General features: G+C 33.2%; 4 protein-coding genes across 7 annotated transcripts; 3 read left to right on the top strand and 1 right to left on the bottom strand.

Annotated features, from left to right (window-relative positions):
- Nucleotides 1–1,449: 1,449 nt before the first annotated feature.
- On the top strand, nucleotides 1,450–5,457 carry LOC130955139 (nucleobase-ascorbate transporter 2). Its single transcript, XM_057881938.1, has 13 exons — nucleotides 1,450–1,696; nucleotides 1,802–1,899; nucleotides 2,402–2,578; nucleotides 2,781–2,881; nucleotides 2,982–3,057; nucleotides 3,178–3,237; nucleotides 3,491–3,675; nucleotides 3,772–3,868; nucleotides 4,083–4,228; nucleotides 4,311–4,402; nucleotides 4,501–4,578; nucleotides 4,688–4,848; nucleotides 5,116–5,457. Exons 1-13 carry the CDS (start codon nucleotides 1,606–1,608, stop codon nucleotides 5,326–5,328), a joined length of 1,575 nt encoding a protein of 524 aa, XP_057737921.1. The 5' UTR covers nucleotides 1,450–1,605; the 3' UTR covers nucleotides 5,329–5,457.
- Nucleotides 5,458–6,732: 1,275 nt separating this feature from the next.
- LOC130955136 (O-fucosyltransferase 8) lies at nucleotides 6,733–10,168 on the bottom strand. Of its 3 annotated transcripts, none has more exons than XM_057881935.1 (11): nucleotides 9,961–10,168; nucleotides 9,342–9,649; nucleotides 9,096–9,182; nucleotides 8,897–8,996; nucleotides 8,748–8,818; nucleotides 8,545–8,633; nucleotides 8,322–8,442; nucleotides 8,095–8,238; nucleotides 7,683–8,011; nucleotides 7,256–7,496; nucleotides 6,733–7,137 (listed from the first exon to the last, which is right to left on the bottom strand). In XM_057881935.1, the coding sequence occupies exons 2-11, from the start codon at nucleotides 9,642–9,644 to the stop codon at nucleotides 6,829–6,831; spliced, it is 1,794 nt and encodes a 597-aa protein (XP_057737918.1). In that variant the 5' UTR covers nucleotides 9,645–9,649; nucleotides 9,961–10,168; the 3' UTR covers nucleotides 6,733–6,828. The 3 variants fall into 3 exon arrangements, with proteins under 3 accessions (XP_057737918.1, XP_057737919.1, XP_057737917.1); XM_057881936.1 differs by having other exon boundaries at nucleotides 9,342–9,516; nucleotides 9,961–10,082; XM_057881934.1 differs by lacking the exon at nucleotides 9,961–10,168 and having other exon boundaries at nucleotides 9,342–9,834.
- Nucleotides 10,169–12,765: 2,597 nt separating this feature from the next.
- On the top strand, nucleotides 12,766–17,107 carry LOC130955145 (shaggy-related protein kinase eta). Its single transcript, XM_057881944.1, has 12 exons — nucleotides 12,766–12,991; nucleotides 14,027–14,119; nucleotides 14,201–14,260; nucleotides 14,338–14,610; nucleotides 14,692–14,766; nucleotides 14,859–14,915; nucleotides 15,210–15,350; nucleotides 15,462–15,512; nucleotides 15,599–15,694; nucleotides 15,806–15,889; nucleotides 16,057–16,158; nucleotides 16,479–17,107. Exons 1-12 carry the CDS (start codon nucleotides 12,977–12,979, stop codon nucleotides 16,572–16,574), a joined length of 1,143 nt encoding a protein of 380 aa, XP_057737927.1. The 5' UTR covers nucleotides 12,766–12,976; the 3' UTR covers nucleotides 16,575–17,107.
- A 1,150-nt stretch (nucleotides 17,108–18,257) lies between these two features.
- Nucleotides 18,258–22,242, top strand: LOC130955135 (probable LRR receptor-like serine/threonine-protein kinase At5g45780). Of its 2 annotated transcripts, none has more exons than XM_057881932.1 (12): nucleotides 18,258–18,305; nucleotides 18,639–18,738; nucleotides 18,822–18,954; nucleotides 19,134–19,205; nucleotides 19,464–19,607; nucleotides 19,745–19,816; nucleotides 19,906–19,965; nucleotides 20,119–20,189; nucleotides 20,265–20,408; nucleotides 20,496–20,834; nucleotides 21,109–21,500; nucleotides 21,681–22,242. In XM_057881932.1, the coding sequence occupies exons 1-12, from the start codon at nucleotides 18,261–18,263 to the stop codon at nucleotides 21,999–22,001; spliced, it is 1,893 nt and encodes a 630-aa protein (XP_057737915.1). In that variant the 5' UTR covers nucleotides 18,258–18,260; the 3' UTR covers nucleotides 22,002–22,242. The 2 variants fall into 2 exon arrangements, with proteins under 2 accessions (XP_057737915.1, XP_057737916.1); XM_057881933.1 differs by having other exon boundaries at nucleotides 18,295–18,479; nucleotides 18,631–18,738.
- Nucleotides 22,243–26,653: the final 4,411 nt, after the last annotated feature.

Genomic DNA, 26,653 nt, shown 5'->3' with positions numbered 1-26,653 from the left:
ATGATGAGGGATGCAAACACATCATAGTTCTTGAGAAAAGAAATGTCACTTGCTACCTCTCTTCATCAATCAAAATTTCCTCTATAAATATTTAAAGAAAATGACAAATCAATTCTTGACTTTTTGGTATACGAATATTTAAGTTTCTGAAAATTTAAAAATACATTTAATTTTTTACCTCTTTAAAATTTGGACATATCGATTTCTGAGTCTAATTTGTTCAATTTTAAAAATTCTCTCATGTGCATCCGTATCAACCAGGTCAATACAACGGGAGTCATATATGATTTTTTCATTAAATCTGACCAAAATGAACATAAAAGATCAGTATGTCTAGATTTTGAAAAAGTCAAAAATTTAAATGTATTTTCAAATTCTCGAAAACTTAAATATCTACAAATCAAAAAGTCAAAAATTTATTTACCCTTTTCTCAAATATTTATTTAAAGGTACATGTCAATGCAGACAAATTAAAGTGCTTTGGATATTCTCTAACAAAAGTTTGTTGATTTAATTTTATTTGTATTTTTAACTTCCTTTAACATGCTTAGCGTTTTAATAATTTAAGTGCACAGCATTACATATATTTAAATAAAATAATAAGAATATGACAAGCTTCAAGGCCTTATTATCACAAAGCATAACTCCAGATTTTGTGGATTGTTTTCCTCGACCACAAAACATTATTAGATAACACAAAGCATAACTCCATATTTGTGTTTTCTATATTGAAATAAAACACACTTTGTTTACAAAAAAAAAAAAAAAAGCTCAGTCTTTACTGTTGTCTTTATCACTAGATCAATGGTAAAGAAGAATAAATCAATTCGGTGTAAGATACCAAAACGTACGTGCGTGCGTATAAAAGGCCAGTAATTTAGTTTTTTTTTTATTAATTATGAATAAATGACTATTTGTACAAAGATAAAAATGTTGACATATGTGTCCACGCTAAATCGAAACTAAATTTGTACTCACACAAGATGCCTTTCGTGTGACAAAAGTATCCTGTCTTTTGGAGGATTGGAGTGCCATGTAGAGTACTTTTGTCGCATAGAAACATCTTGTGTAGGTACAAATTTAGTTTCGATGTAACGTGAATACATATATCAGAGTTTTTATCTTTTATGATACAAATGATCATTTATTCTATTAATTATTAACTATTAATATAAAAATCAAAAGTAAAGTGATGTATTGAAGTGTTGAAGACAGTGCAATTTCTCTTGTTACTCAGTTGCTGTGTTCTCAGTTCTCACTAACTACTCTGTGTGTCTCTTCAAGACTTCAACTGCGCATTCTCTCTCTTTTCTCTGTCTCATCTCTCTCTCTCTCTCTCTCTCTCTCTATATATATATATATATATATATATATATATATATATATATATATATATATATATATATCTAGTCTCTTTTCTTTCTGCTATTCAACTTCATAGTTCATACATTGACTCTACTACACTACTGCATTCTCTTCCACTCCCTCAGTTCTCTCACATTTTCATCTAGTTCTCTGTCTCTCTCTCTCAAGCTGTTCTTTTTTATCCATCATTAGCAACAAGGTTTTTGAGGAAGAGAAGAGTTACAAGCTGTGTCAGAGATCATGGAAGCTTCTAAGCCAGAAGAGATAAACCACCCACCAATGGACCAGCTTCAAGGCTTGGAGTACTGTATAGACTCAAACCCATCTTGGGGTATGCAAAGCTTTCACCTTTCCTCAACTACATTTTCAGTTTCAGTTTCTGTGACCATTTTGGTTTTCCGTGACAGTCATATATTTGCTTCTAAACTGTTAACAGTGGAGTCAATAGCTCTTGGTTTCCAGCATTATATTCTGGCTTTAGGAACTGCTGTCATGATTCCTTCATTCCTTGTGCCTCTGATGGGAGGAAGTGATGTAAGCCATTCCATGCTTCCAACTCTTTTTTCTTTCTGCATCTTCAAAACTTCATTTTTTGTATTTCTTCTGAGAACTTCTTGTGTGCTTGGGCACATTTTTTCCCTGCTTCAGTTGCACTTACAACTACTCTTTCTCATTTTTAATGTTAAAAAGGTCTATATTAGTTAAAAAAACCGAATGAATAGTTATAAATACTTTTAAAATATGCATTAAATATGCTTTACAGGCTTTTCTTATTCTGAATTTCTGATGATATTATTTGATATCAGGAAATCCCTAGGAAGTAAAGTTTTTTCTTTCTTTTTTGTCCAGCTTTTGATTGTATTGAAATTATATATTTGGATTTTGTCATCATTTGCTAAATCAAAATTGACTCATTGAGCTGGTTGGGCCCCACAGAAGAGAAAATTTTGTATAGACTGAAAATGAAATTACCTTGGCTTATTTTTCGTCTGCATTGGCCTAAATGGGGGAATTGATGTTTCATACAACGGTTCAGGATGATAAAGTTAGGGTGATTCAGACACTGCTTTTTGTTGAAGGGATTAATACATTGCTACAGACACTCTTTGGAACCCGGTTACCAACAGTGGTAGGAGGATCTTATGCATACATGGTCCCCATTATATCTATAATCCATGATTCATCACTTATGAAGATACAGGACCCTCATTTGGTTTGTACATTTCTCTACTCTTTGGTCATAATGTTTTTCCCTTAAGTTCATTTATAAGTTGATGGTCCTATTTATTATGTTGAAATTATATCTTAGTTCCTTTAAAATGTGAGTTTAAGCATTCAAATTTGAAATTTGCCTTGAATTTATCATGTCTATGCTCCATGTCTGCATAAATTAACGCTCTTTCATTGATTTCCAGAGATTTCTTAACACAATGAGAGCAGTCCAAGGTGCAATGATAGTAGCATCAAGTATACAAATTATTTTGGGTTTTAGCCAATTATGGGCCATTTGTTCTAGGTAGGTAAAAATTCTTCTATTTGAAATGAATAGATATTCTTGCATTTGAAGAATGAAGCTTTGATATCATTACTGTATTATCCTTCCCCTTTTCTTTCAGGTTTTTCAGTCCACTTGGAATGGCTCCAGTGATTGCATTAGTTGGTTTTGGATTATTTGACCGAGGTTTCCCTGTGGTATATATATATATAAAACAATAACTCATGTGTCAACAGTACTTGTTATCTGACTATACAAGAAATTTAAGACTCTCTCTTTCTGTCTAACATTGTTTGTTGTTTTGAATCTTCTTTCAGGTTGGACATTGTGTTGAGATTGGAATTCCCATGTTAGTTCTGTTTGTAGCCTTCTCTCAGGTACTACTCAAATTCAACTTCATTATGTCAATGTAGAGTATTTTCTATACATTCGAATTTGGTAAAGTATAATAATTGTGTTACAATATTTGTGTTACAAAAACTCCGCCTATGTTACACTTGCGGTACATAGCCGGTCCCAAGCCCGGATAAAGGAGGAAGGTTGTGTTAGGTCTTCGGCAACCAACATAAAAATATAGCCGAACCCCTATGACATGAATAATAATTGTGTTACAATATTTTCATTATGCAGTACTTGAAAAGCTTCCATACAAGACAAATACCAATACTAGAGAGGTTTGCACTACTTATATCAACCACCATCATTTGGGCATATGCACATCTCTTAACAGCAAGTGGAGCATACAAACACCGCCCGGAACTAACCCAACATAATTGCAGAACAGACAGAGCCAATCTTATTTCTTCTGCTCCATGGTTAGTGCATAAAACATCTCTCCCACATTTGAAATTAGTTGCAATGAGAAGCTTGATGAGCAATTGCCATTAACTCTTGAACATTGTTTCTTGCAGGATAAAGATCCCATACCCTCTTGAGTGGGGTGCTCCTACATTCAATGTTGGTCATGCTTTTGCAATGACAGCTGCAGTTTTAGTCTCCTTAATTGAGGTATTGTATTTAAAGATGACAGTTCATACTGAAATTCGATTCTAACAATTTATACTAATACTTCAATTCGTGTTCCTCATTTGTAGTTAAAGTTTGTGATTTATGTTCTACTAAAGCTTTATGGTGTCTTGGAATTTCTAATATCATGTTCATATTCTGTATCAATACTTGAGCTTCATAGTTGACTAACTAAATTAGGAAAAACCTTTCACAGTCAACTGGGGCATACAAAGGTGCATCAAGACTGGCAAGTGCAACACCACCTCCTTCACATGTTCTAAGCCGTGGTATTGGCTGGCAGGGAATTGGAATACTGCTAAATGGACTTTTTGGAACAGCAACTGGTTCATCAGTTTCTGTGTAAGTGCAATTCTTCATGTTCCTAGTTTCCAGTTTCACTATTATATAGGACACAAATTTGATTCTCCTAGGATCATGACAGAGAGAATGTGGGACTCCTTGGAAGCACTCGCGTTGGAAGTCGAAGGGTCATTCAAATTTCAGCGGGCTTTATGATATTCTTCTCAATGTTAGGTGAGTAGTAAACTGTGGGGCAACATTAGTCTTAACTAAATTTACTTTGACAGTTTATTTCATGATTTTTACTTACAAAGCACAATATACCTCTTCAGGAAAATTTGGAGCTTTCTTTGCATCAATACCCTTACCTATTTTTGCAGCTGCACACTGCATTCTATTTGGTCTTGTAGGTGAGTATAAGCTATAACCGTTTAATTCATTTCACCTTCGATTTCATTGGAGCCTATCTATGCTTCATTCGTCTATCTTTTGATGACAATTGCTCTTTGTATGTTTCAGCTTCTGTGGGACTATCATTTCTGCAGTTCACTAACATGAACTCATTGAGGAACCTCTTTATTACTGGTGTTGCCCTTTTCTTAGGACTTTCCATTCCTGAGTATTTCAGAGAATACACTGCCAAGGCCCTTCATGGACCTACTCATACAAAGGCTAGATGGGTGAGTCTGTTTTTCCATCCATATTATTATATTAAAAATTGTCCAGAGACTTGAAAATTTGAAAGTTGTCTTCTCAAAACATTAACTAAGTGCTATCATGGTGATCTATTGACATGAACTATATACTGTCATGGAGATTTCTGTTCTAGCTATGCATCTTATGCTTCTATTTGTGATGGCTTGTGCTTGACACAACCTAAAAGCATGTCATTCTTTATGAGAAATGTTACTAATTCTTATTCCTTTTGTTTTTTTTTTTTTTTTCAGTTTAATGATTTCCTTAATACTATATTCTTCTCTTCACCAAGTGTTGCATTGATTATTGCTGCATTCTTGGACAACACACTTGATTACAAGGATAGTGGAAAGGATAGAGGAATGCCATGGTGGGCCAAGTTTAGATCATTCAAAGGAGATACCAGGAATGAAGAATTCTACACCCTCCCTTTCAACCTCAACCGGTTTTTCCCTCCATCTTAAGAAGAAAGTTCTATCTTACAGGAAGATGTAAAAGGAAAAGCATCATTCCCAGAGGGTTGTATATGTTTTGGTGTGACAATTGTGTATTACTGAAAATTTTTGTGAAGTAAATTATTGTCAGTTATCTTAGACCTCTTTCTCACCTATTTTGGAAAGAGTTGTTAAAGCAAGTCAAGAAGATTGAAATGATAAACTACTAGTTCGAATTAAGTTTTAAATTAGCAAACATTAAAAGATTAACTTGGATAAAATTCTGAGAGAAATTCTGTATTAGCACTCTACACTCATTAAAGCTAAAAAAATAAAAATAAAATCCAATAAGCCATCCTATATCAGTCTTACAAGTATTTCATTTTTAACTTTTTTTTTTAAATTTATAATTTAAGCAAGTCAGCTTCTTGCTTGACTTTGATCTATTGGAATTTACTTATTTACTGTCAAAAACTTTTAACAAAAAGAAACTGTAAAAGCTTTAAATTTTCAGTCTTTGACTGGTAAAAAGACTTCCTTGAACCAAGTAAAGTTCTTGAAAAAAAAAGTATTCATTTTGTTATAGTTTCAAGTATAAATGAATGTGAATTAGCTTTGATGAAATACATCTAATTATCTACTATTTTGCAGTTATTCCTATGTTTATAAAGAACCTTGGATTCTGTGTGTACAGCTTGAGGTGTGTTTGACTTGTAACTTGAATCTTTGGAAGTTGGACCTAAGAAAGAAAGAAAAGATGACAGTGGTAATGTATGGTTTCAGTGCCAATGAAGAACTGCTAATATGTTCTGTCTCTATTGAGAAGCAGCTTTAGCTTTACCCTATCTGTGTCTGTCTTCTTCTGCATATCATGTCCTTTTTTGTATTTATGTGATAAATCACAGTGGATAGGGATGCCATATTGATAATCATATAATAATGGATTCTCATCCACCTAAGTTGCCTCATGTGATTACTGGTAATTATAATTTCTCCAGTGATGATCAATATTTTTAGTCTCTTTTGCCAATTATTTAATGTGTTTGGGATTATAATTTCTCCAGTGATGATCAATATTTTTAGTCTCTTTTGCCAATTATTTAATGTGTTTGGACTACCGTTGGTAAAATTGATTTTGCAAAATTGATTTTCATCAAAAAAGTGAATTGGTATTAACGTAGTTTATATTTAATAATTTTTATTTAAAATAAATTATAATAAATTAAATATTATTTAAATTATATTATTTAAAATCATTTTTAAATAAAAAATTATAGAAAAGAACATAAATTTAAATAACTATTTTATGTAATCTTATAATTTTAGTTTAAATATTTAAATAAATTTTAATATATTTTTTTAATACTCTTAATACTTTTTAGTACTCCAGTAGAATTAATAAATTTTAATATTTTTTAATCACTCGTGATGACTTTTAACACATGACAATGGTACTAAACTATTATTAATCTAATTAAGATTGATTCAGGTAAAACTTGAAAGAATATGTGAAGGGCGAACACAAATTTACTAGTGGAGTTTACACATACACTCTTGGCACCTAGGATGTCTATAAATGCTTTTGCCATAACCCTTTGTTCCAAGCTTCTGAGCTTCTTGGATCATCTTCTTTATTCTATCTTTAAAATTATTCCATCCTATGGTCCCATTCTCAGATAAAATTGACGATAACCTCTTCTTGTTTGGCCGCAATGTAGGAGCGTGGCCGCTGCCATAGTAGGTTCTTAGTCCAGACACCAATGATGAAAGTTGGCTACCAGAGTCGGTCATAGCAAACACATCAGCACTTGCACATACAATGAAATCCAATGCAGCCAGCTGCATTACATAATCAAATATATATTTTTAGGTATTATCATTCAAAATTTAATTATCAACAACTTCCAAATAAACAATTCAGCTCATAGATTGTGTTTGTGCTAATATATGAATTTACCTGAGAAGAAAAATTTCTAAAAGGTGCTAGTTCAGTAGGTGTGAGCAGATTTTCTTTTGTGATCACATTGGGATAAAGTCTAGTGAATGGATCCATTCTTGATGTTCCTCCATAAATTTGTGAACTAGCCAAATAAATGTATGTACTACGTTTGAAACCAAGACCTGCTAGAACAAGACCTGCTTCTTCTGGAGTCAATGGACATCTTCCCAATTTTCTCAAATCCGCAGCGGAAATAAAACTACAAACATCATAGTAATACATGTCATAAGAATGCTAAACTAACTTCGAAGGATTTTTATCAAAGAAATATTTTGTGTATTCATTTTGCCATGTATACGAGACCAAATAAATATGTACAAATAACTTAATTCCTTAATAACCAACATAATATGCAAAGAAAAGCATATGATAGGATCATGCATACGTCGAATTCTTCAAGCGCTGAAGGAGCAGAGGAAAATGGCTTTCTCTGTAAGCTTGAAGTTCTTTTCTCTCATTTTCACCACCTCCAAATTCACAAAGTGAATAGGCTACCATATCTATTTCAAATCTCAAGTGCAAAGCAAGGTATTTGGTTGTGCCTCTAGCATATTCTTGGCTCTCCTTCTTCTCAATGAACTTCCCCAGCAACTGAGTGTCTAGCATACTTGGTGGAGTACTATATTTTCTGATCCTTTTGATTAACAGTGACCCAGCTTGCTGAATTTTTTGTGCAAATTTCAAAGCATGGAAATTGCATTTGCATCTTAACCTCTGCAGTTGTTTCAAACATATATAAAGTTATAAATTTATAATAATTTTTAGCATTTGAACGATAAATAAGGTTGCTTTATGACCTGAATATCAAAAGGCAGTGGATCAAAACCAAGTCTGTTTCCATATCCGAGGAAGTGAACAAATCCATTTTTCAACAGAATAGGAAGGACAATTTTAATATAGTCAGCAGAAGTAGCCTCTTTTGGAAGATCTGCATCTGTAATCTGAAATGCAAAATATTTAGAATCATAAAAGTTGCAATTAGTCTTCTCTAAGTGCAATGAGATTATTAGCTAAGATAATAGACCTGGCTACCAACAGCATTTAAATCTTGTGACTTCATATGAGGTGGAAGTTCCTTCACTATTCTGATATCATCCTTCAGAATATTCGTAAAATAGTCCTCCTGGTATATGTCACCAAATTGGCTGCATTTATTTACCCCCATTTTTTCAATTAAACAAATTTGGTTTGATGAAAATATATATAAAACAAACTTTTCAGCTATTATTCTGGTAAACAAATTTTACCTTGGATCCTTCCATACATTACTATAGAGAAACTTTGGCATAACTAGAGTCGCATTAAGGAGTGATGCCACAGCAACAGCATTGCAAATCTGTAATCACTATAGCAGTCTCGTTACTTACATCCTTGTTATAACATTTTAACCATAGGCTTGATTTTATTATTATCTAAAATGACACAACATTATCTAGGTGCCAATACTTACAGCAACTCGTTGTTGATTAAGGCCACCATTTGCACTTACTGATATGTAGCCATTACTTTTCACAATGTTCCCTGCCACATATTGTAAACTATGTTAAGTCTTATGTGATGTTAAGAGATTAAACTATATTAAATATTCATCCTAATTACCTGGATTATGTTTAACATTTTTATCTGCACATGGTTTCCATAAAGATGCTTGCTGATATGGTTCAGCCCATAAATTGGATGGCTCTTGCTTTAACTCTTTCTATTAGTAAATTAAAGTCAGTATCATGATACACTAATGAATTATTGATTTTGACAAATTATCTAACAAGAAATACCAATAAGAAAGTTTTATACAAACCTCAGCAAGAGCACTGCCAGCCATGTTTAGAAGCCGATCATACATTTGAATTGGCGATTGCTTCATGTCGATGTTGGAATCTTTAACCTTATTCCATCAAATTAAATGTGTAGCAATTACAAACAAGTATCAATGCAAAATATCACATTATTTATTTTAGTTGCACTAGTTAACCTTAAATTACTCTGCTCTATCTGAAAATTCAAGGAGGGTATTGAGAAGCATGCATGGATGATTTGCTTATACCTGAAGAAATGCACTTGAATTATTTGATGATGTAGTGGGTTGAGGATTTTCAAACTCAGAGAAAGAGATGAAAAAGGAATCAATGAGGAAGAGGCAACCCAACAATCCAAGAACAACAACAATGGTCTTGATGTGCTTTTGTAGCCACAAGTGCTTTTTCCCAACATAGATTCCCCTACAAGAATAATAATTATACTTTGAAGAATCACTTCTCAGCCCATAATGATGAAGCAACAAAGTTTTTTTCACTTTCTTCCATGAAGGAAGAATATCACAACTGCTTGTTATCTTGTGATCTTTCATTCCTCCTGAGATTATAAAACTAGCACCCTCAAATAATTAAGCTCAAAATAGCTAAGACATTGATATTAGCAAGTGAACTCTAATAAAACATGCATGCAACTAAAAGTTTGTTTCTGGGGTTTGTTATTCTTATAGATTCTAAAACCAAACTATGAATAATCCAATAGAAAAGTAACGAATAAAGGTTAGTTCTTCCTTGTATGAATTCAAAGTGAAGCGAAGAAGTAGGTGATGTAGATATATATAGTTAAGTAAGAAAAAAGTAGAAAGAGTGAAATCCAAGCGAGTGATGAAGACTCAACCATATATGCATTACCTTACAGCACAAGAATCCCAACAATAAGAACAGCTACTTCCTACCAAACTCAACCAGCGCTGGGGTGTAGGTACACCTTCCTGCAAGCCTTCCAATTCCATCTTTGCAGAAATTCAAGCAATCACAACTTAGCGACAATATACTTTTTCCTTCTCGGTTTTTCTGTTCTGGACTTTTAATTTTTGTTCGTTCCAGCATGGCTTTGTTTGTTTACGTTAGTTGTGTGATTTGGTTGGTTGCCACAGAACCCCATGTTTCCTATAAAGCCGTTGTACTAATATGGCTAATAACTTGGTATATATATACACGCATAAAACTAAGTTAAGTGCATACAAACAAATCAATAACTATTGTTACGTCTAGATCATTTTTTATTAGAAATAATATAGGTTCATTTATAATTAATTTTATAATAAAAATATATAAAGAGTACATAATATTTTATAATAAAAATATATAAAGAGTACATACTATGTAACTACTTAACAACTATATATTTATATAGGAATATATATTGTTTAATTTATCATCAATTTTGAAAAAGTAAGCATATTTGATTATTAAGTAAATTCGTTCATCACAGATTTTATTAAAAATATCTTTCTCGTAATTTCACTACTAATTTGTATTATATATGTGATTAGTTTTTCTTTGTCGTTTATATTTTTGTAGTTAAATGATAAACACATGGAAATAAAGAGTTGTTAGACTTGGATCTTAAATTTGCAAAATTGTTACCTTCTCTGTTGAGGTCAAACTTGGATCAACTTAAATGGTTCGTATTAAAGTGAATATACACATCAATTTTTTTAAAATAATATTTGTTTGTTTATTACGTCGTAATTGCTTAACCTTATCCTTTCCTTGCAGATCAGATTCCGTGTAAACCAATCAAACAGTCTGTACTCTGTAGAACTTGAAAATACTAAATAGGCTAGGTGACCACTCGTTTTTAATTAAAGCAAATTAATGGAATTCTCATTGTCATAGATTTATGGATAAAATAAAGCATAATTTAGACTTTGGACTTTGGACAAAATAGGCTAAGTTTTAACTACATATCATAAATATAATTAGTCATTTTAATATATATTTTTATAATTAAAATTTAAAATATATTATTTTTTAAATGATATATTTTATAAATATATAATTAATCGTATTATAATATATTATTATTTATTATTTATTATTTTAAAAAAATTCAAATTTTAAATTTTATGTCACTTTGAAAGGTCATCTTTTATATTAACTATTTTAATATAAAAAATTTTGATAATAATTCTTTAGATATTAATGAGTCAAAAGATAATTTTTAATAAATTTTTAAAAATTATTTATTGTTTTATTTTAAATTTATAAGTTTATAAGTCACAAAAAAAAGAAATTAATAAGTTTATAAAAATATAAATTTTCTAAAATTTAAATTAAAACATAAAAATTGGATATCTATTCTTATTCGTTTTGATTTTTTTGATATTTTATTTGAATCCAAATAAAGGGTATTTTTTATTGACATTATGTTTTAAAGTATTAATTTAAAAATAGTAAATGTCAATAATTTGTACCAATATTAAATCAAATTAAACTGATTCGATTTATTATATATGAGCTGTTTAATAGCAAATTGAATTAGATCAATTCGATTTATTACTGAAAAGATTGATTCAAATTAGATCAATCAATTTATATAGATATATGCATAGAACTTCAACGTAACAATTTTTGTTTTGAGGGATTCATATAATTTTGAGATGCCTGAGTTTAGTTTTGGATTTTACATTTTTACCCCATTTATAGCATTAACCATGTTAGATAGTTACATACCATGTAATAAGGCATTACAAATTGCTTCAACAATTTTTTGCTCCTCCTAATACTACTACTACTACTACTAAGAATATGCCATTGAACTATTCTCCTATGTGGCACATCATTTGATATCTCTATGTGAAAGTTAGCCCTATTCTGCAATATAGTCTTAGTCAATAAATTAAAACTCCATAAATTCCTAGTGTTTTGTTTCTGGTCTGTCATTACCAGTCACAAGTTCTCATAAAAGAAGAATAGTGAGCATTAAAAGAGAAAACCAAAATCAATCCAAAAGCTAATAAAGGGATGTAAATTAAGGGTCCCAAGTAATTAAGCAAATGAAACCAAAACAATGGGCAAGAAGTTAGTCAAAATCTCCCTGTTAAGAGTCATTATTAATGATGTGTAAGCAGTAGCAACTACTGTAATAATTTAGTTTTGGGCAAACACCACCGCAATGTGATGTCACTACCTGCTCATTATGATTGCGCTTTGGTATCATTCAATAAAATCTTTTAGGAGAACCCACTCCCGAGACTAATTATTGTAGAGGAATAGTTCAAACTTATACAGTAGTCATTTTTGTGGACTATACTATGTATATAATAGATAATAGATGTATCTTAGTTCTTAGATTGGTCATTTTCTTGTGTTTTTTAAACAATTTGCTCATGCTAATAATTGTATAAATAAAACACTTATACATAAAAATTAAAAAGTAGAACATTATTCAACAAAAAGTTTATATGCATGTTATAAGAAAGATCTGAATAAAGGGTCAAATTGACCTAATCATATAACGTATTTAAGAATATATTCTGTAGACGTTAAAAATGATAAAGTGAAAAAATATGGTTACTTTTTTTTTTTTACCCTTTATTGTTTTTTATTCACATTTCAATCAAGCACACCTAATAATTGTGATTAACTGTGTCTAGGAGGTCTGAAGAAAAAAAACGGGAAAATGACAAAGAAAAAAAATAGAAAAATAGGGAGAAAAAAAATAAAAAAGAAAGAAAGGGGAAGACAGAAAGGAAAGGGAGGTGGAAAAAAAGGAGAGCTGGAATCACATGGACTTGTCTTTCTCTTGCTGGGTCCTCCATCCTCTTCTCTTTGTTCACACCTTTACCGTTCTCTCCCTCTTCTTCTTCCTCTCCACCCACTCTTAGATTCCTCTTTCCTTTCTATTTCTCTCTCTTCCTCCATGGCTGAGGATAAGGTACTTCCCCATTAACCAAAAACTGCTTTTTTTTTCTTTTTTTTTTTCATTGCCGTTGTTGATGTGCTGATTGTTTGGTTTCTGAGAAAATCTGGGTGACCCTTGAATGGGAGAGTTACAAAATCTTATCTTTTTGTTTAAGGGATGAGGCTAAGATGATCTAGGATGTGTGATTTTTGTTTCTCTGTTTCTCTTTTGGGTTTCCTTAGCGTCAGAGGGAAAGTTAGGGTTTGTTCTTTTTGGGGAAATTTGATTTTCGTGCTAAAAAAATTTGGCCTTTGAGCTTAACAGAGAAGACCATTCAGCTTATTTTCGTCTTGATCTATGCTTTTCAGTGAAGTTTCATCTCTATTTTTTTTAAACTTTCTCTTTTTTTTTTCTGGAGAGAAGTTTTCTGAACTCGTTCTGTGATGCGTAAGGATTTATTTGATGTTGAAACTCATGTCCGAGTCGGATCATGTTTCTTACATTGATGGTGGGGTTTCAACGTCTTTTTTTTTAATTTATTTTTCATATGTTATGATTCCAAATCTGGATTACTCTCTGTGTATACTATCCCTTATGATTTCTATTTCTGATTAACTTGTGTCATTCCTTTTTTCACTCTTGTACTAGTTGTTGCATTGCATCTTGCTTATTTTAGCAGCATAGTATGTTTTCTTCCTTGAGTTGCTTCTTACTTTCGATATTTGCAGTAGAAGTTTGTCCTGTGGGCTTGCTGCTACTATATTCCTTGTCATCCCCTTCTTTAGCAGCTTATTACCATAACAGAATATCTGCAATACCATACTGATGTTTCTACTTTCTACCGGGTTATTTATTAATGTTAATGAAACTTGCCTTTTAGGTTAAGGTTATTGAGTTGTGCTGTTGAAATGTGGTGGTTCATTTGTGGATTCACTTTGTGTGTTTGATATTCTGTCAAGTGGTTGTTTATATCTTCCTTGTGACACCTAATCATTTTGAAGTATTTGTTAATCGTTCAAGATTCTAACATTCCTTATACCATTGTTGTAAATGTTTCAATTTGAACAGGAGATGTCTACCTCTGTTGTCAACGGGAATGATTCTCTCACTGGACACATCATATCTACAACTATTGGAGGCAAAAATGGCGAGCCCAAACAGGTATTGTCTTTGTGAATCCATTCCCCTGGTAATATGGCATGTATCGGGATTTAATGATTTCTTATTTACTGATGCTTGTAGACTATTAGCTACATGGCCGAGCGTGTTGTAGGAACTGGATCATTTGGAATTGTTTTCCAGGTATGCTAATATCATGCTCATGACTGTTGCTGTTTCCACCTATTTTCTATCATGCTGATGTTTTTTTTTCCTCTTAGGCGAAATGCTTGGAAACTGGAGAGGCAGTGGCCATTAAGAAGGTTTTGCAAGACCGAAGATACAAGAATCGTGAGCTACAGCTAATGCGTGTGATGAATCATCCAAATGTGATCTCCCTGAAGCATTGTTTCTTTTCCACCACAAGTACAGATGAACTTTTTCTTAATTTGGTGATGGAATATGTTCCAGAATCCATGTATCGGGTCTTAAAGCATTATAGTAATGCTAATCAAAGAATGCCCATTATCTATGTAAAACTTTACATGTACCAGGTATGCTTAAGAATTTTGGTGATTTGTTAACACCTTGATTTCATTCTCTTTGCCTAATAAAAGTTTGTGGTGGGCCTGCAGATTTTCAGGGGCTTGGCTTATATACACACGGTTCCTCGAGTTTGCCACAGAGATTTGAAGCCTCAAAATATACTGGTTTGTCTATATCTCTTTGCTGAATATATAAAAATCACAATTATTTCTCATAATCCTTCCTGGCTTCTGATGCTGTTATCTGTATTATCCAGGTTGATCCTCTTACCCACCAAGTTAAGCTATGTGATTTTGGAAGTGCAAAAGTGCTAGTATGTTGGCCCCTTCATTTTACACAAGACACTTAGTTTGTTCTTTGTTGTGCATGCATAATTTTTTGTAGTATTTATTCAGTATAGAATATATCTTGACATGCTGGTGTCCTGGCTTCTTAATAGTGAAGACCAGCATTGCATTCTGTTTTTACTTTCTAATCATCCAACATATTTTGTAGCAATATTATTACTCATCTTGCAGTATTCAGGATCATGCTTTTTCTGTGTAATAGGCTTTTCTTTGTTGTGTGGAATTTCCTTGTGTTAACCTTGGGTCTTTATTCTGATCAGGTGAAAGGTGAAGCTAACATATCATACATATGCTCACGTTTCTATCGAGCTCCAGAGCTTATATTTGGTGCCACAGAGTATACCACTTCAATTGATATTTGGTCAGCTGGCTGTGTCCTTGCTGAACTGCTTTTGGGTCAGGTTTGTGTCAAGGCTTTGTTTTCATTATTATTCCTTCAAAAATGTACTGTGAGTGAGATGATTTTTCTTTTATTATCTACCATCCATCTGACAGAATTTCAACTTTTGCAGCCACTATTCCCAGGTGAAAATGCAGTGGACCAGCTTGTACATATTATACAGGTGCAACTGGTGTTGGTAATTTTAGATTATTTCTGATATCATGTCAATTTTGCCATCACAAGTTAACTCTAAAATTTTGATTGCAGGTGCTTGGCACACCCACTCGAGAGGAAGTACGTTGTATGAACCCAAATTACAATGACTTCAGGTTTCCACAGATCAAAGCACATCCATGGCACAAGGTCTTATCCTTTCCACCTCTTTTCTGACACTTCAATTTTCTGATGTTGAGATAAGTTGAGTAGATTGAAAATATTCCTGGTCATTCTAACACTTCAAAAAATTGTTTTCAGATATTCCACAAAAAGATGCCTCCGGAAGCTATAGATCTCGCCTCCCGGCTTTTGCAGTATTCCCCTAGTCTCCGGTGCACTGCGGTGAGTGTGATTGGCTAGCTTTTTTGTTTTCTATCCTCTAACTCATCTATTAAATTAGTATTTCTATATGTATATCAGTTTGTATTTTGTTGGAATTGGATCATTAATGGTTGTTATTTGGGAAAAAATAACCTAGAAATCTGATGAGGATCTTTTCTGTTATGCAGCTAGAAGCATGTGCACATCCTTTCTTTGATGAACTCCGAGAACCTAACGCCCGCCTGCCAAATGGTCGCCCATTCCCACCTCTATTTGACTTCAAACAGGAAGTAAGTTCTCAATAATTTTCTTGGTAGATGTGTAATCTAGCAGTAACTTATTGGTCCAAAATAATTAAATTTTGCAATGTGTTTACAGATGTCTAGAATCCATAGAAGGGTCCATATATCCAAGTGTGCTTTTTTTTGGGTGTTTTCTTTTTTATTTCTTTAACAACTGTTTGGGTAGTCTGAATTTTCAACACATTGCTCTTTGTCAAAATTCAGCCAAACCAATCAACCATCCAAATTGTTGCTGTTATTGACTGTGATTAATATATAACTCCCTAAAACAAAATTGATGAACAAATGTTGTGACTCTCCCTTTACAGCTGTCTGGGGCGTCTCCAGAGCTCATCAATAAGTTGATACCGGATCACTTGAAGCGGCAAATAGGGCTACAGTTTTCTCCCATGGAAGGATCTTGATGTAAGCTCCAAGGGCAATGTTGTATACTAGTTCAACGAGTTAACGAAAAAGTGGCGCCATTATTTTTTGTCTAGATTACCAATGTTCTGTGGCATGGGCAGTGTAATTCCATGCCAAACCCGGACTGAGACTTGGGGGTGCTGGATGGCTGCAAGTTGATCCATCAGTATATCATCATATATGTATACCCTTTCGAATCTACTGTTGCTTAATCTGGTGGGTCTTCAGTGTCCCCAGGCAAAAGCAAATAGCCTTATCCCTTTGCATGTTTTTTATTGTAAACGTCTTAAATGTCTTAGTAATAGTTTTGGCCTCAAATGGGGTCAGAAATGCTTCTGAGGGGGAAACTAAACCCTTTCCTTCTGGAATATGGAATGTTGGTCCTTTTTCTGATGGCTGGTGGTGGGGTGGATATGTTGGTTTTTTTTGGGTTTAGTTTTTCCCCAGAGTTCAAATGTTAATATGTCGCTGATGTGCAACGTTGCAGACTAGTTCCTTGTTTAAATGTAATGTGCTTTATGTTTCTCTTCAATGTTGTCTTCTACTTATTCTGCCATTTTGTTTCCATAAGCTGAATTACAAGTTTTACATCTCTCGAATAGTTTTTATATAGTTTTACAAGTGAGCCAATATTCACCGAGTCAACTTTTGGAGTTAACATCATTCAATCTCAATTCTGAGATACTTTTGGATATGGTATGCAGAAAGTTTAAATGGAACTTATGAAGCGCAAATTTTAAAATTTTACATGATACGGGAATATGAATATATATAAAATATAAAGTATATTTTAGGTAAATCGTAATGATATTTTGATATTTTATTATATTAAAATATAAATTAAAATTTTTAATTATTTTTAATGTCTTATTTTAATTATATTAAGTATTTAAATATTGTTTTAATAAATAATAATATATATTATATTTAAATTTATTTAAAGAATATATGTTAAAAATAAAATTAGACATGCTGACATGTGATGGTATTTAGGTATGTTCAGAAATTTTTTTTAATTTTTATTAAGACACGGTTGGTCACAGCAGACAACTAGACACGCATGTTGGATGAGTGTCGATAAATATCGTGTCCGTAATATGTTCGACACGCAGACATGACAACTTAGTAAAGTGTTTGTACTTTATAGAATGAAACATAAAATGTAATTTTAATGCACTGATAAAAATATTTTACACATGTTGAATTATATTTATTTTTTGAATGATTATTTTTGTTAACATAGGGATGTATTTTGTAAAATTATCTTTACACTTACAGTGAATTAAAGATAAATTCAAATATAAATTAGTGGGTGGCTTTAGGAGTTTTTTTTCCTAAATTTTTTATATAAAACTATAATTGTTATTAATTATACTATGGTTGATAAACAATTATGTAAAAGTTGGCGATAATAGTATTGGTTTGCTAGCAGTCAACGACGCCGTTTAAGGAGCTGTTTCTTGAGCTGTGAGACTCTCAAACTATTAAATTTCGCGCTTCGAGAGAGCATTACTCTGCCGCGCACTCACTTCGCTACTTTGATCTACACCGTCCATTCGCCATCATCATCACAAACAGAAAAACTAAACGGTCCTAACTAACCCATACAACAGAATCACGTGACTAACTGCAGGGAATCATAGCCAGCAGAGTTAAGCACTGTTGTTAAACACCTAAACCAGACCATGGGACAATCACTGTCATCTCACAAATCTCGAGCTGTTTTCCTGGTCTTACGTTCGTTCTTCATTTTAATCATTTCACTACTTCACTTAGATTTTATTTATTTATTTATTTTTTATATAGTGTACTTTTTCATTTTCTTTTTGTCGTAATAATAAAATTGCTTCGTCCTTTTCAACTTCGTTTCCCTCGAGGCAGCAATGAACGACTTTCCAAAAGGGGTTTGCTTGCTTTTATGCTTGTGTGCGCTTTGTCATTGAAGCTTTGTTTGGTAGAAAAGTTTAAAGGAGTCAGAAGAGAAAGTTCCCAGTTAAAAAGTTCCAAACTTTTTCAGCTCCCAGAATTTGATTCGGTTTTTCTGTTTCATGGAAGGTGTCAAGTTGGTTGCTTGGTTCTTCTCCTTGTTTATTTTGTGTTCGATGCCAATGGTTGTTGAGGGCACTGATAGCCTTCTCTCTCCAAAGGGTGTCAACTATGAAGGTTTTGTGTCACTATTGCTTATTATTCTAGCTTTGCTTTCTTCAAGTGTTGCTTACTTAGTTCACTACTTTGGTGTTATTTAGTTGCTGCTTTGATGTCCATGAAGAATAAAATGAACGATGAATTGCACGTCTTGAATGGCTGGGATATTAATTCGGTTGACCCTTGCACTTGGAATATGGTTGGTTGCTCTGCTGAAGGTTATGTCATTTCCCTGTAAGGGTTCCTAATTTCTCTTGCTCAATGTTGCTTCCTTTTGGTTTTATGGGGAAAAAAATTGTGAAAGATCTTACTTGTTAGCATTTTCATGTGTTTTCTCTGTCTTTCTAATACCATCCACTGTATTCTAATGATACTGATCTTTGTTGCTGGTGGTAACTTTCTGCTTTTGGCAGGGAAATGGCCAGTGCTGGTTTATCTGGAACTCTTTCGTCAGGAATTGGAAATTTGAGCCATCTCCGAACATTGTGAGTGTCTCTTATTCTCTACATAAATGGCCTATACTTTTCAAACTTAATGGTGAATTGTGGTGTATTGTTGACTCAGCACTATCTGAAAGATGCCTTGTTTATTATGCTTTTTGTTCATAAATAAATAGTCATAATAATCTTCCACTAATTTTTAATAGATGCCAAACAACGGTAGGAGAAAAATAAGTAGTCATAAAATACAATGAACTCATTTTTATCATATGATTAAGTGAGTTTTTTCATTGCTGAACTTAGGTTACTGCAGAACAATCAGTTATCTGGTCCTATCCCGGCTGAGATAGGCAAGTTGTCAGAGCTTCAAACTCTAGACCTTTCCGGTAACCAGTTTGTCGGAGAAATTCCTAGTTCTTTGGGCTTATTGTCTCAACTAAGTTACTTGTGAGTGTGTCTTAACAAATAGATAGATGATGATGTTATTTTAACCCTGTTCTTTTTGTTCCCCTTAAATTTTAATTTTATTCATTAGTGTTTCTCTAACTCCATGGTTCCTAATTCAATCATGCCAAGCTTTTCAGGCGGCTCAGCAAAAATAATCTATCTGGACAGATCCCTCCACTTGTTGCTAACTTGACAGGCCTTTCATTCTTGTATGTCCTCTACTCCTCTATGAAACTTTGTAATACCTTTACCTCCTCAATCAGTCAAGTACAGTTCCATAACCTTATCTTGTTTGTAGGGACTTGTCATTCAATAATCTCAGTGGTCCCACTCCAAAAATTTTGGCAAAAGGTTACAGGTGAGTTCTTTAATTGTATTAGATTTTTTGCCTAGTTATGCAACAGCTAAATTCTGATTATCCTATTAAAAAGAATAAACACTTGTAGCACTTTTTTTTTTAATTTCCTTTAATCATGCATTAACTGACACTATACTTCTTTTATTATAATAGTATTTCAGGAAATAACTTCCTTTGTACATCTCCTTCAGAACATTGTATGGACATTTCAAAACCACTAAACGGTAATACATTTAACTTTTTATTTATTAAAACCCAATAATCAGTGGACTATGTTACAGATAATGATTCAATTACAGATACAGGATCATCTCAGAAAGTCAAGAGTCATCACCAAAGGGTGATTTCTGTTGTTGTTGGCATCAGTTGCACATTTATAATTTCAGTGATGCTTGTGTGTTGGTTGCATTGGTACAGATCGCGCATACTCTATACATCTTATGGTACCTCCTTAAACGAACTTCATTACCTTTTTTATTGCTTCTAGATATGCACATATTCTGACAATATGTAATAATTGACATCTGAAGTGGAGCAAGATTGTGAATTTGATATTGGCCATTTGAAGCGGTTCACCTTCCGTGAACTACAAATTGCTACTGGAAATTTCACTCAAAAGAACATCCTTGGACAAGGAGGCTTTGGCATTGTCTACAAAGGATGCCTTACAAACAAAATGCTGGTGGCAGTGAAGAGGCTGAAAGATCCCAATTACACTGGAGAAATGCAATTTCAAACTGAAGTTGAGATGATCGGCTTGGCTGTGCATCGTAACCTCTTGCGTCTCTATGGATTTTGTATGACTCCAGATGAAAGATTACTTGTTTATCCCTACATGCCTAATGGCAGTGTTGCTGATCGTTTGAGAGGTTTGTTTCATATTAATTCTTACCATTTGTTATTCATCCTATCTTATAGTTAAAACAATGTGTCTCAAAATTAATGTCAATTACTGATTCCATTACATGGGGAAACAAGAAACAGTGATTCTCCTTGTATAGTTGGTAGTTAGAGGCCTAAATCTTATGTATTGGTGCTACCTCCTAAATCAGTGAAAATCCTTCATTAATTTGTTTGTTCTTTTATTAACTTGTGATATTTTAGTGTTTGATGGATTTTATCTTTTCCCTTGTTCCGAAGCAGACACATGCCGAGAAAAGCCATCTCTGGACTGGAACAGGCGAATGCGAGTTGCTGTTGGCGCTGCACGCGGGCTTCTGTATTTACACGAGCAGTGCAATCCTAAAATAATCCACAGAGATGTTAAGGCTGCAAACATTTTGCTAGATGAAAGTTTTGAAGCTGTGGTGGGGGATTTCGGCCTTGCTAAGCTGTTGGATCAAAGGGATTCGCATGTCACTACCGCCGTGCGTGGTACAGTAGGCCACATTGCCCCGGAGTATCTCTCCACTGGACAGTCTTCTGAGAAAACTGATGTTTTTGGATTTGGCATATTACTTCTGGAGCTCATAACAGGACAAAAGGCACTAGATGCTGGGAATGGTCAAGTACAAAAGGGAATGATTCTTGATTGGGTAAGTAACAAGTAAATTTTTTCAAATGTTTTGTTGCTTCACAACCAAGTAATCTTAAAATCAATGCAACATGTCATTATTGCTCAATTTCTAGTTTTCATGCAATCCATTTTTTTTCCATCATTGAGTATTCATTGACCTTAAACTTTGAGTAATGTGTACTGGCCTGAATTCCTGAAGGTTAAGACATTATTTGAGGAGAAGCGGCTAGAAGTGTTAGTTGATAGGGATCTAAGGGGATGCTTTGATCCAGTTGAGTTAGAAATGGCAGTGGAGTTGTCTTTACAGTGCACTCAGTCACTTCCGAGTCTGCGGCCGAAGATGTCGGAAGTCTTGAAGATTCTAGAAGGCCTGGTTGGGCAGCCGGCGCAGCCGGAGGAGTCGCAAGGAGGGTCTAACTTATATGAAGAAAGAGCATGCAGTTTCTCCCAAAATTATAGTGATGTTCATGAAGAACCTTCCTTTGTTATTGAAGCCATTGAGCTTTCTGGTCCTCGGTGACAATGAAGTGTAGCTTATTATTCCATTTTGTAAATGAATTTTGCATTTTATGAATATAGAAAACGTACATAGAAATATATTTATTTCCCATGCTCTCTATTCTTAACTAGAGCTGGGTCCATATGATCACAAGTTATTGCATTTAGTACGAATTTTCATGAGTTATTCGAGTGAATCTCTGATATGTTGAGGTATTGTACAATTATATGTCATATATCAAATTAAATAGTATATCTACCGATTTCTGCCAACTCTTGTTTATGACTGTGTTAATGAGAGTGCCTTTATGGATGTGTCTAATAAAAATGTCTTTTTTATAATGGTGTCTAATGGAATTGTCTTTATGAATGTATTTTTTTGATGTATCTCTTTATAAATATATTTAAAATATAATAATTAACTATTGTTGGTAATAAGTTGGCAGATAATATATTGATATTTTATATTTTTTTTTTATTTATATTATATAATGTATCTTAATAAATATTATATTATTTAGAGATTAATTAGATAATATGTAAATTAACGTTAAATTTAAAATATTTTATATTAAAATTATTTTGCAAAACATTTATTTGAGAATTTGTATATTATTTATAATTATTTAATTAAAATATAATACAAAATTGAAATTTAGTTTATTGTTTTAAGAATTTTAATTTATTTATTTTTAAAGAAAACACGGGTTTTTTATATTAGTTATATAAAGTTATTTTTTTTTTGTTGTTTATATTTTTATATTTGTTTTAGTAATTATATTTTGTCTTTTTCATGAAGTTTTTTTTTGGGCTCGTAAACAATTTTAAAAAATGAATGAATGAAAATAGAAAACATTAAAAATATAATATGAAATTATGAATTAATTTTATAATCATGATATATTTAAATGTAATTAATAAGAAGATGTGTAAAATTTAAAATTATTTGAAATAATTTTTGACAATTGGTATGAGAAATGAAAAAACGAAAAGTTGTAAGAATTTTATGTAGCATGTATAAGTAGAGTTTTAATATGTATAAATTCTAGAATTAAATATTTGTAATTGAAATTTTTTATGATTATTATTATAACACTTTTAATATATGTTTATTGTATTTAATTAATATTTTATATTTTAATTAAATAATAATTGATAAGAGCTTTTTAATTTTTTTAATATTTTTAATTAAAAAATGATTGGTTAATTTTGATCTTTTGTTAAATTATTAAAATTGCTGACGTGGTCTTATTAATAAAACAAAAAGATGACTTAAATTTATGGTAGAAAAAGTTAGTATAATTTTTATGTGTTATAAATAGATAAATAAATAGATGATGTTGAAATTAAAAGTTGAAACCCGTGGATGGGGCCTCTAACAAAGAAATAATGCTCTAAGTTGTTCAAATCTTGCTTGACAGAAATATATAATTTCTCTGCCAAGAGTGGTGTGGTCAAATTTTGTACCAGCTTTTTCTCTTCCCTTCATGTCCAAACCAATGAACCTTTCAACCTAATGTACCTACCACATTGGATTTTCAAAATTCAATCAGCTAGTCATTATATATTTTTATATGTATAACTGATTTAGTTACTAATTTTGTATGTATACATAACATAATTATTGTATTGGAAGATTTTTAAGTGTATTGTTATATCGGTGTATTACTGATTTTTAATTATTGAGTGAATACTTCATCCGGTTCCTGATAATTATTTCGAAAGGATAATAAGGTCCTAAAAAAAAAAATACCTAATCCGGTCTTTGATATTTTTTTTGGGACTGATTAGTCCCTGTGCAAAAAAAAATCAACATTGATTTTTTTTGGCACATGGGCTAATTAGTTTCATAAAAATAAATTTCAGGAGTCGGGTTGGTATTTTTTTTTTTTCAAGAATCTCGTTGTCTTTTAAGGTAATTGTCAGGGATTATTTTGAATTTTTCTCTATTTTTTATAATTAAGATTAACGGTACCGGTACGACGGTACATTTGAAAATTTTTCTATTGTATTTTACTTTTGCATTTTTCATGATAAAAGCATCTTTACCTTCCAACGGAGGCTCATTAATTTAAATATGGAAAATATTTTGGTGTATTGGGTGAAAATGGAGTAACTGTGTGTATTACAAATAGATGGACGTGTCAGATGAAGGGGTAACACGCAGGGGGCGTGGTGCCTTCAACATGTGGGGGGCGTGGAGGCTAGGTGGCATGCTGTGGTTGAGCCACCTAAGCAGCACGCAGGGGGCATGCTGAGTCAGCACGCAGGAGGCGTGCTGACGTGGCAGAATTTGGTTGGCCAGGAGATGCAGTACGTGGGGGCGTGATGAGTCAGCACGTGGGGGCGTGATGAGTCAGCACGTGGGGGCGTGCTGACGTGGCAAAATTTGGTTGGCCAGGAGGTGCAGCACGTGGGGGCGTGATGAGTCAGCACGTGGGGACGTGTTGACGTGGCGAGGAGTGATTGGTCCAAGTATGCAACACGTGGGGGGCGTGATGACTTAGCACGCAAGGGCGTTCTAACACGTGTCAAAACGTGATTGGTTGTGGTAGGCAGCACGTGGGGGGCGTGTTAAGTGCACTGCTCTATATAAGGTAGAGCTCGAGAGTGTTTTCCATATTGAGTGAGATTTGAGTGTGTTGTGAGGATTCTTTGAGGTTGTTGTTGGTGTAATGGAGGGCACCGCAAATTTGGTGGTGTATCGCAACGGTGAGATAATACGTAATACTCATGAGGGAGTGAGGTTTGTGTCCCATAATCCGTTTTCGTTTGTGGTTCCATGCACGATGACGTTAATGGAGCTGCAAAACGGCCTCTGTCAAAGCATGGAGAATGGTATGTTAATGAGAGTAAGCAGAATTCTGTACCGAAATCCGGTTGTAGTTTTTGGTGGTTTAATACAGTTTGATGCCATGCCGATCACTGATGAAGCGAGTATGCAGAAGATGTTTCAAATTCACCGGCAGACTCAGATGTGACACCCACAGATTGAGGTGTACGTTGATTTTAAAACTGTAGAGGCAGTGGCGGTTCAGAATGATATAGATATACATGATGATAGAGCTGCAATGTACCAAGGAATGAATAGTGACAGCGAAGATGACTTCGAAGCCACTTATGAGGCCGGCGACGAAGATGAGGATGGTAATGTGGGAGTTGAGGCAGCAACAGAGAATGTAGTGGTGGGTCCGTCGAGCAGTCAACCGATGGACGTTCCACCTTTTATGCGTGAGTTGGATCTCGAGGCCATGCATGCCCCCGAGTTTCTGGAATATACAAACATAGGTACGTGGTGACTAAATAATAATTTTGTGTTAGTTTATACGTTCGATTGAGTAATAAACAGTGTTGTCTTAACCGGACCGGACCGAACCGAACTGGCTGGTTTGACCGAAAAATCGGTGAACCAAATATTAAACCGGTCTGGTCCGTTAATTAAACCGAATAAGAAAACGAACCATTATGAATCGATGAAACAAAAAATGAACCGATGAAAACCGGTCAAATCATAATGATGCACGGCATAGTACTCTGTAAAGATGTGCAAGACATGCTGACCCCCAACTATAAGTATGGATCCGCTCGAAATCGTGAAGCAACGGTAGATATTTCGCATGGGCATATGCAGTCGACTTGTCCGTGAATAGGGTCGACCCTAATAAACAGAAGATATGACATCTGACGTATCTCCTGATAGACTCGTCAGTGTCCAACGGCTCTGCGTCTCTGATACGTCGAACCCATCCCAGCTTTATATAGGACTTCGCATTACCACTGACTGATAGCTCACGACCGAATATCGCTATGCCCTAACTTTGAACGAACTCGCCACTACTATCTGTCCATCCATTGACAGGCTCTCCATCAATGGGTAGGCCGAAAATATGAGCGACATCCTCTAATGTCACTGTAACCTCACCGATCGGCAATACAAAGGTGTGGGTTTCAGGCCTCCACCTTTCAACCAGAGCAGCTAACATGGGGTGAAATCCTCTTATGACCCCAATTCTAGAGACGTGGTAGAATCCCGTGGCGCATAAGTAGTTCTCCACCATCGGATTCCACGTCTGTGGCGGATCCAGTTTACGCACCAACAAATTTTGGTTAGACTACATCAACAAAGATATCTGTTACATTAATTAAATAATAATCCTTATAAATATATTAATAAACATTCACATATTTATTTTAATATCTTATTTATTAAATATTCAACATAACTTATCTATTTATTTATTGATTTATTAAAAATTTAAATTCTTTATTTATTAAATATATTTTATACGCCTTACTTATTTAATTTATTATAATATTATTTATTTATTAACATACGCATATTTATGTTAAAAAATTTAAAATATTTACTATTTAAAAAGTTTATGCATATATTTATTAGTATACAAACCGTAAATAGATATATGTATATATTATATTATATTATTATTATTTATATATTAATATTATTATTATTATTATTATTATTATTATTATTATTATTATATTTTTAAATTGATATAAATGAGCGATTTTTTTTACTCCTGCATCAAAAACTAATATTTTTCTACTTTTTAATAACAATGCATATATTATTTTCTAATACGTATTTATTTATTTATTTATTATCTTAACACTTATATATTAAAATTTTGAATATTTGCAACATACATATTT

The sequence above is a fragment of the Arachis stenosperma genome, chromosome 10 (assembly GCF_014773155.1).
Source record: "Arachis stenosperma cultivar V10309 chromosome 10, arast.V10309.gnm1.PFL2, whole genome shotgun sequence".
Classification (NCBI taxonomy): Eukaryota; Viridiplantae; Streptophyta; class Magnoliopsida; order Fabales; family Fabaceae; genus Arachis; species Arachis stenosperma.
The sequence above is the reverse complement of the archived record's forward strand: the minus strand, read 5'-3'. Positions and strand labels throughout refer to the sequence as shown.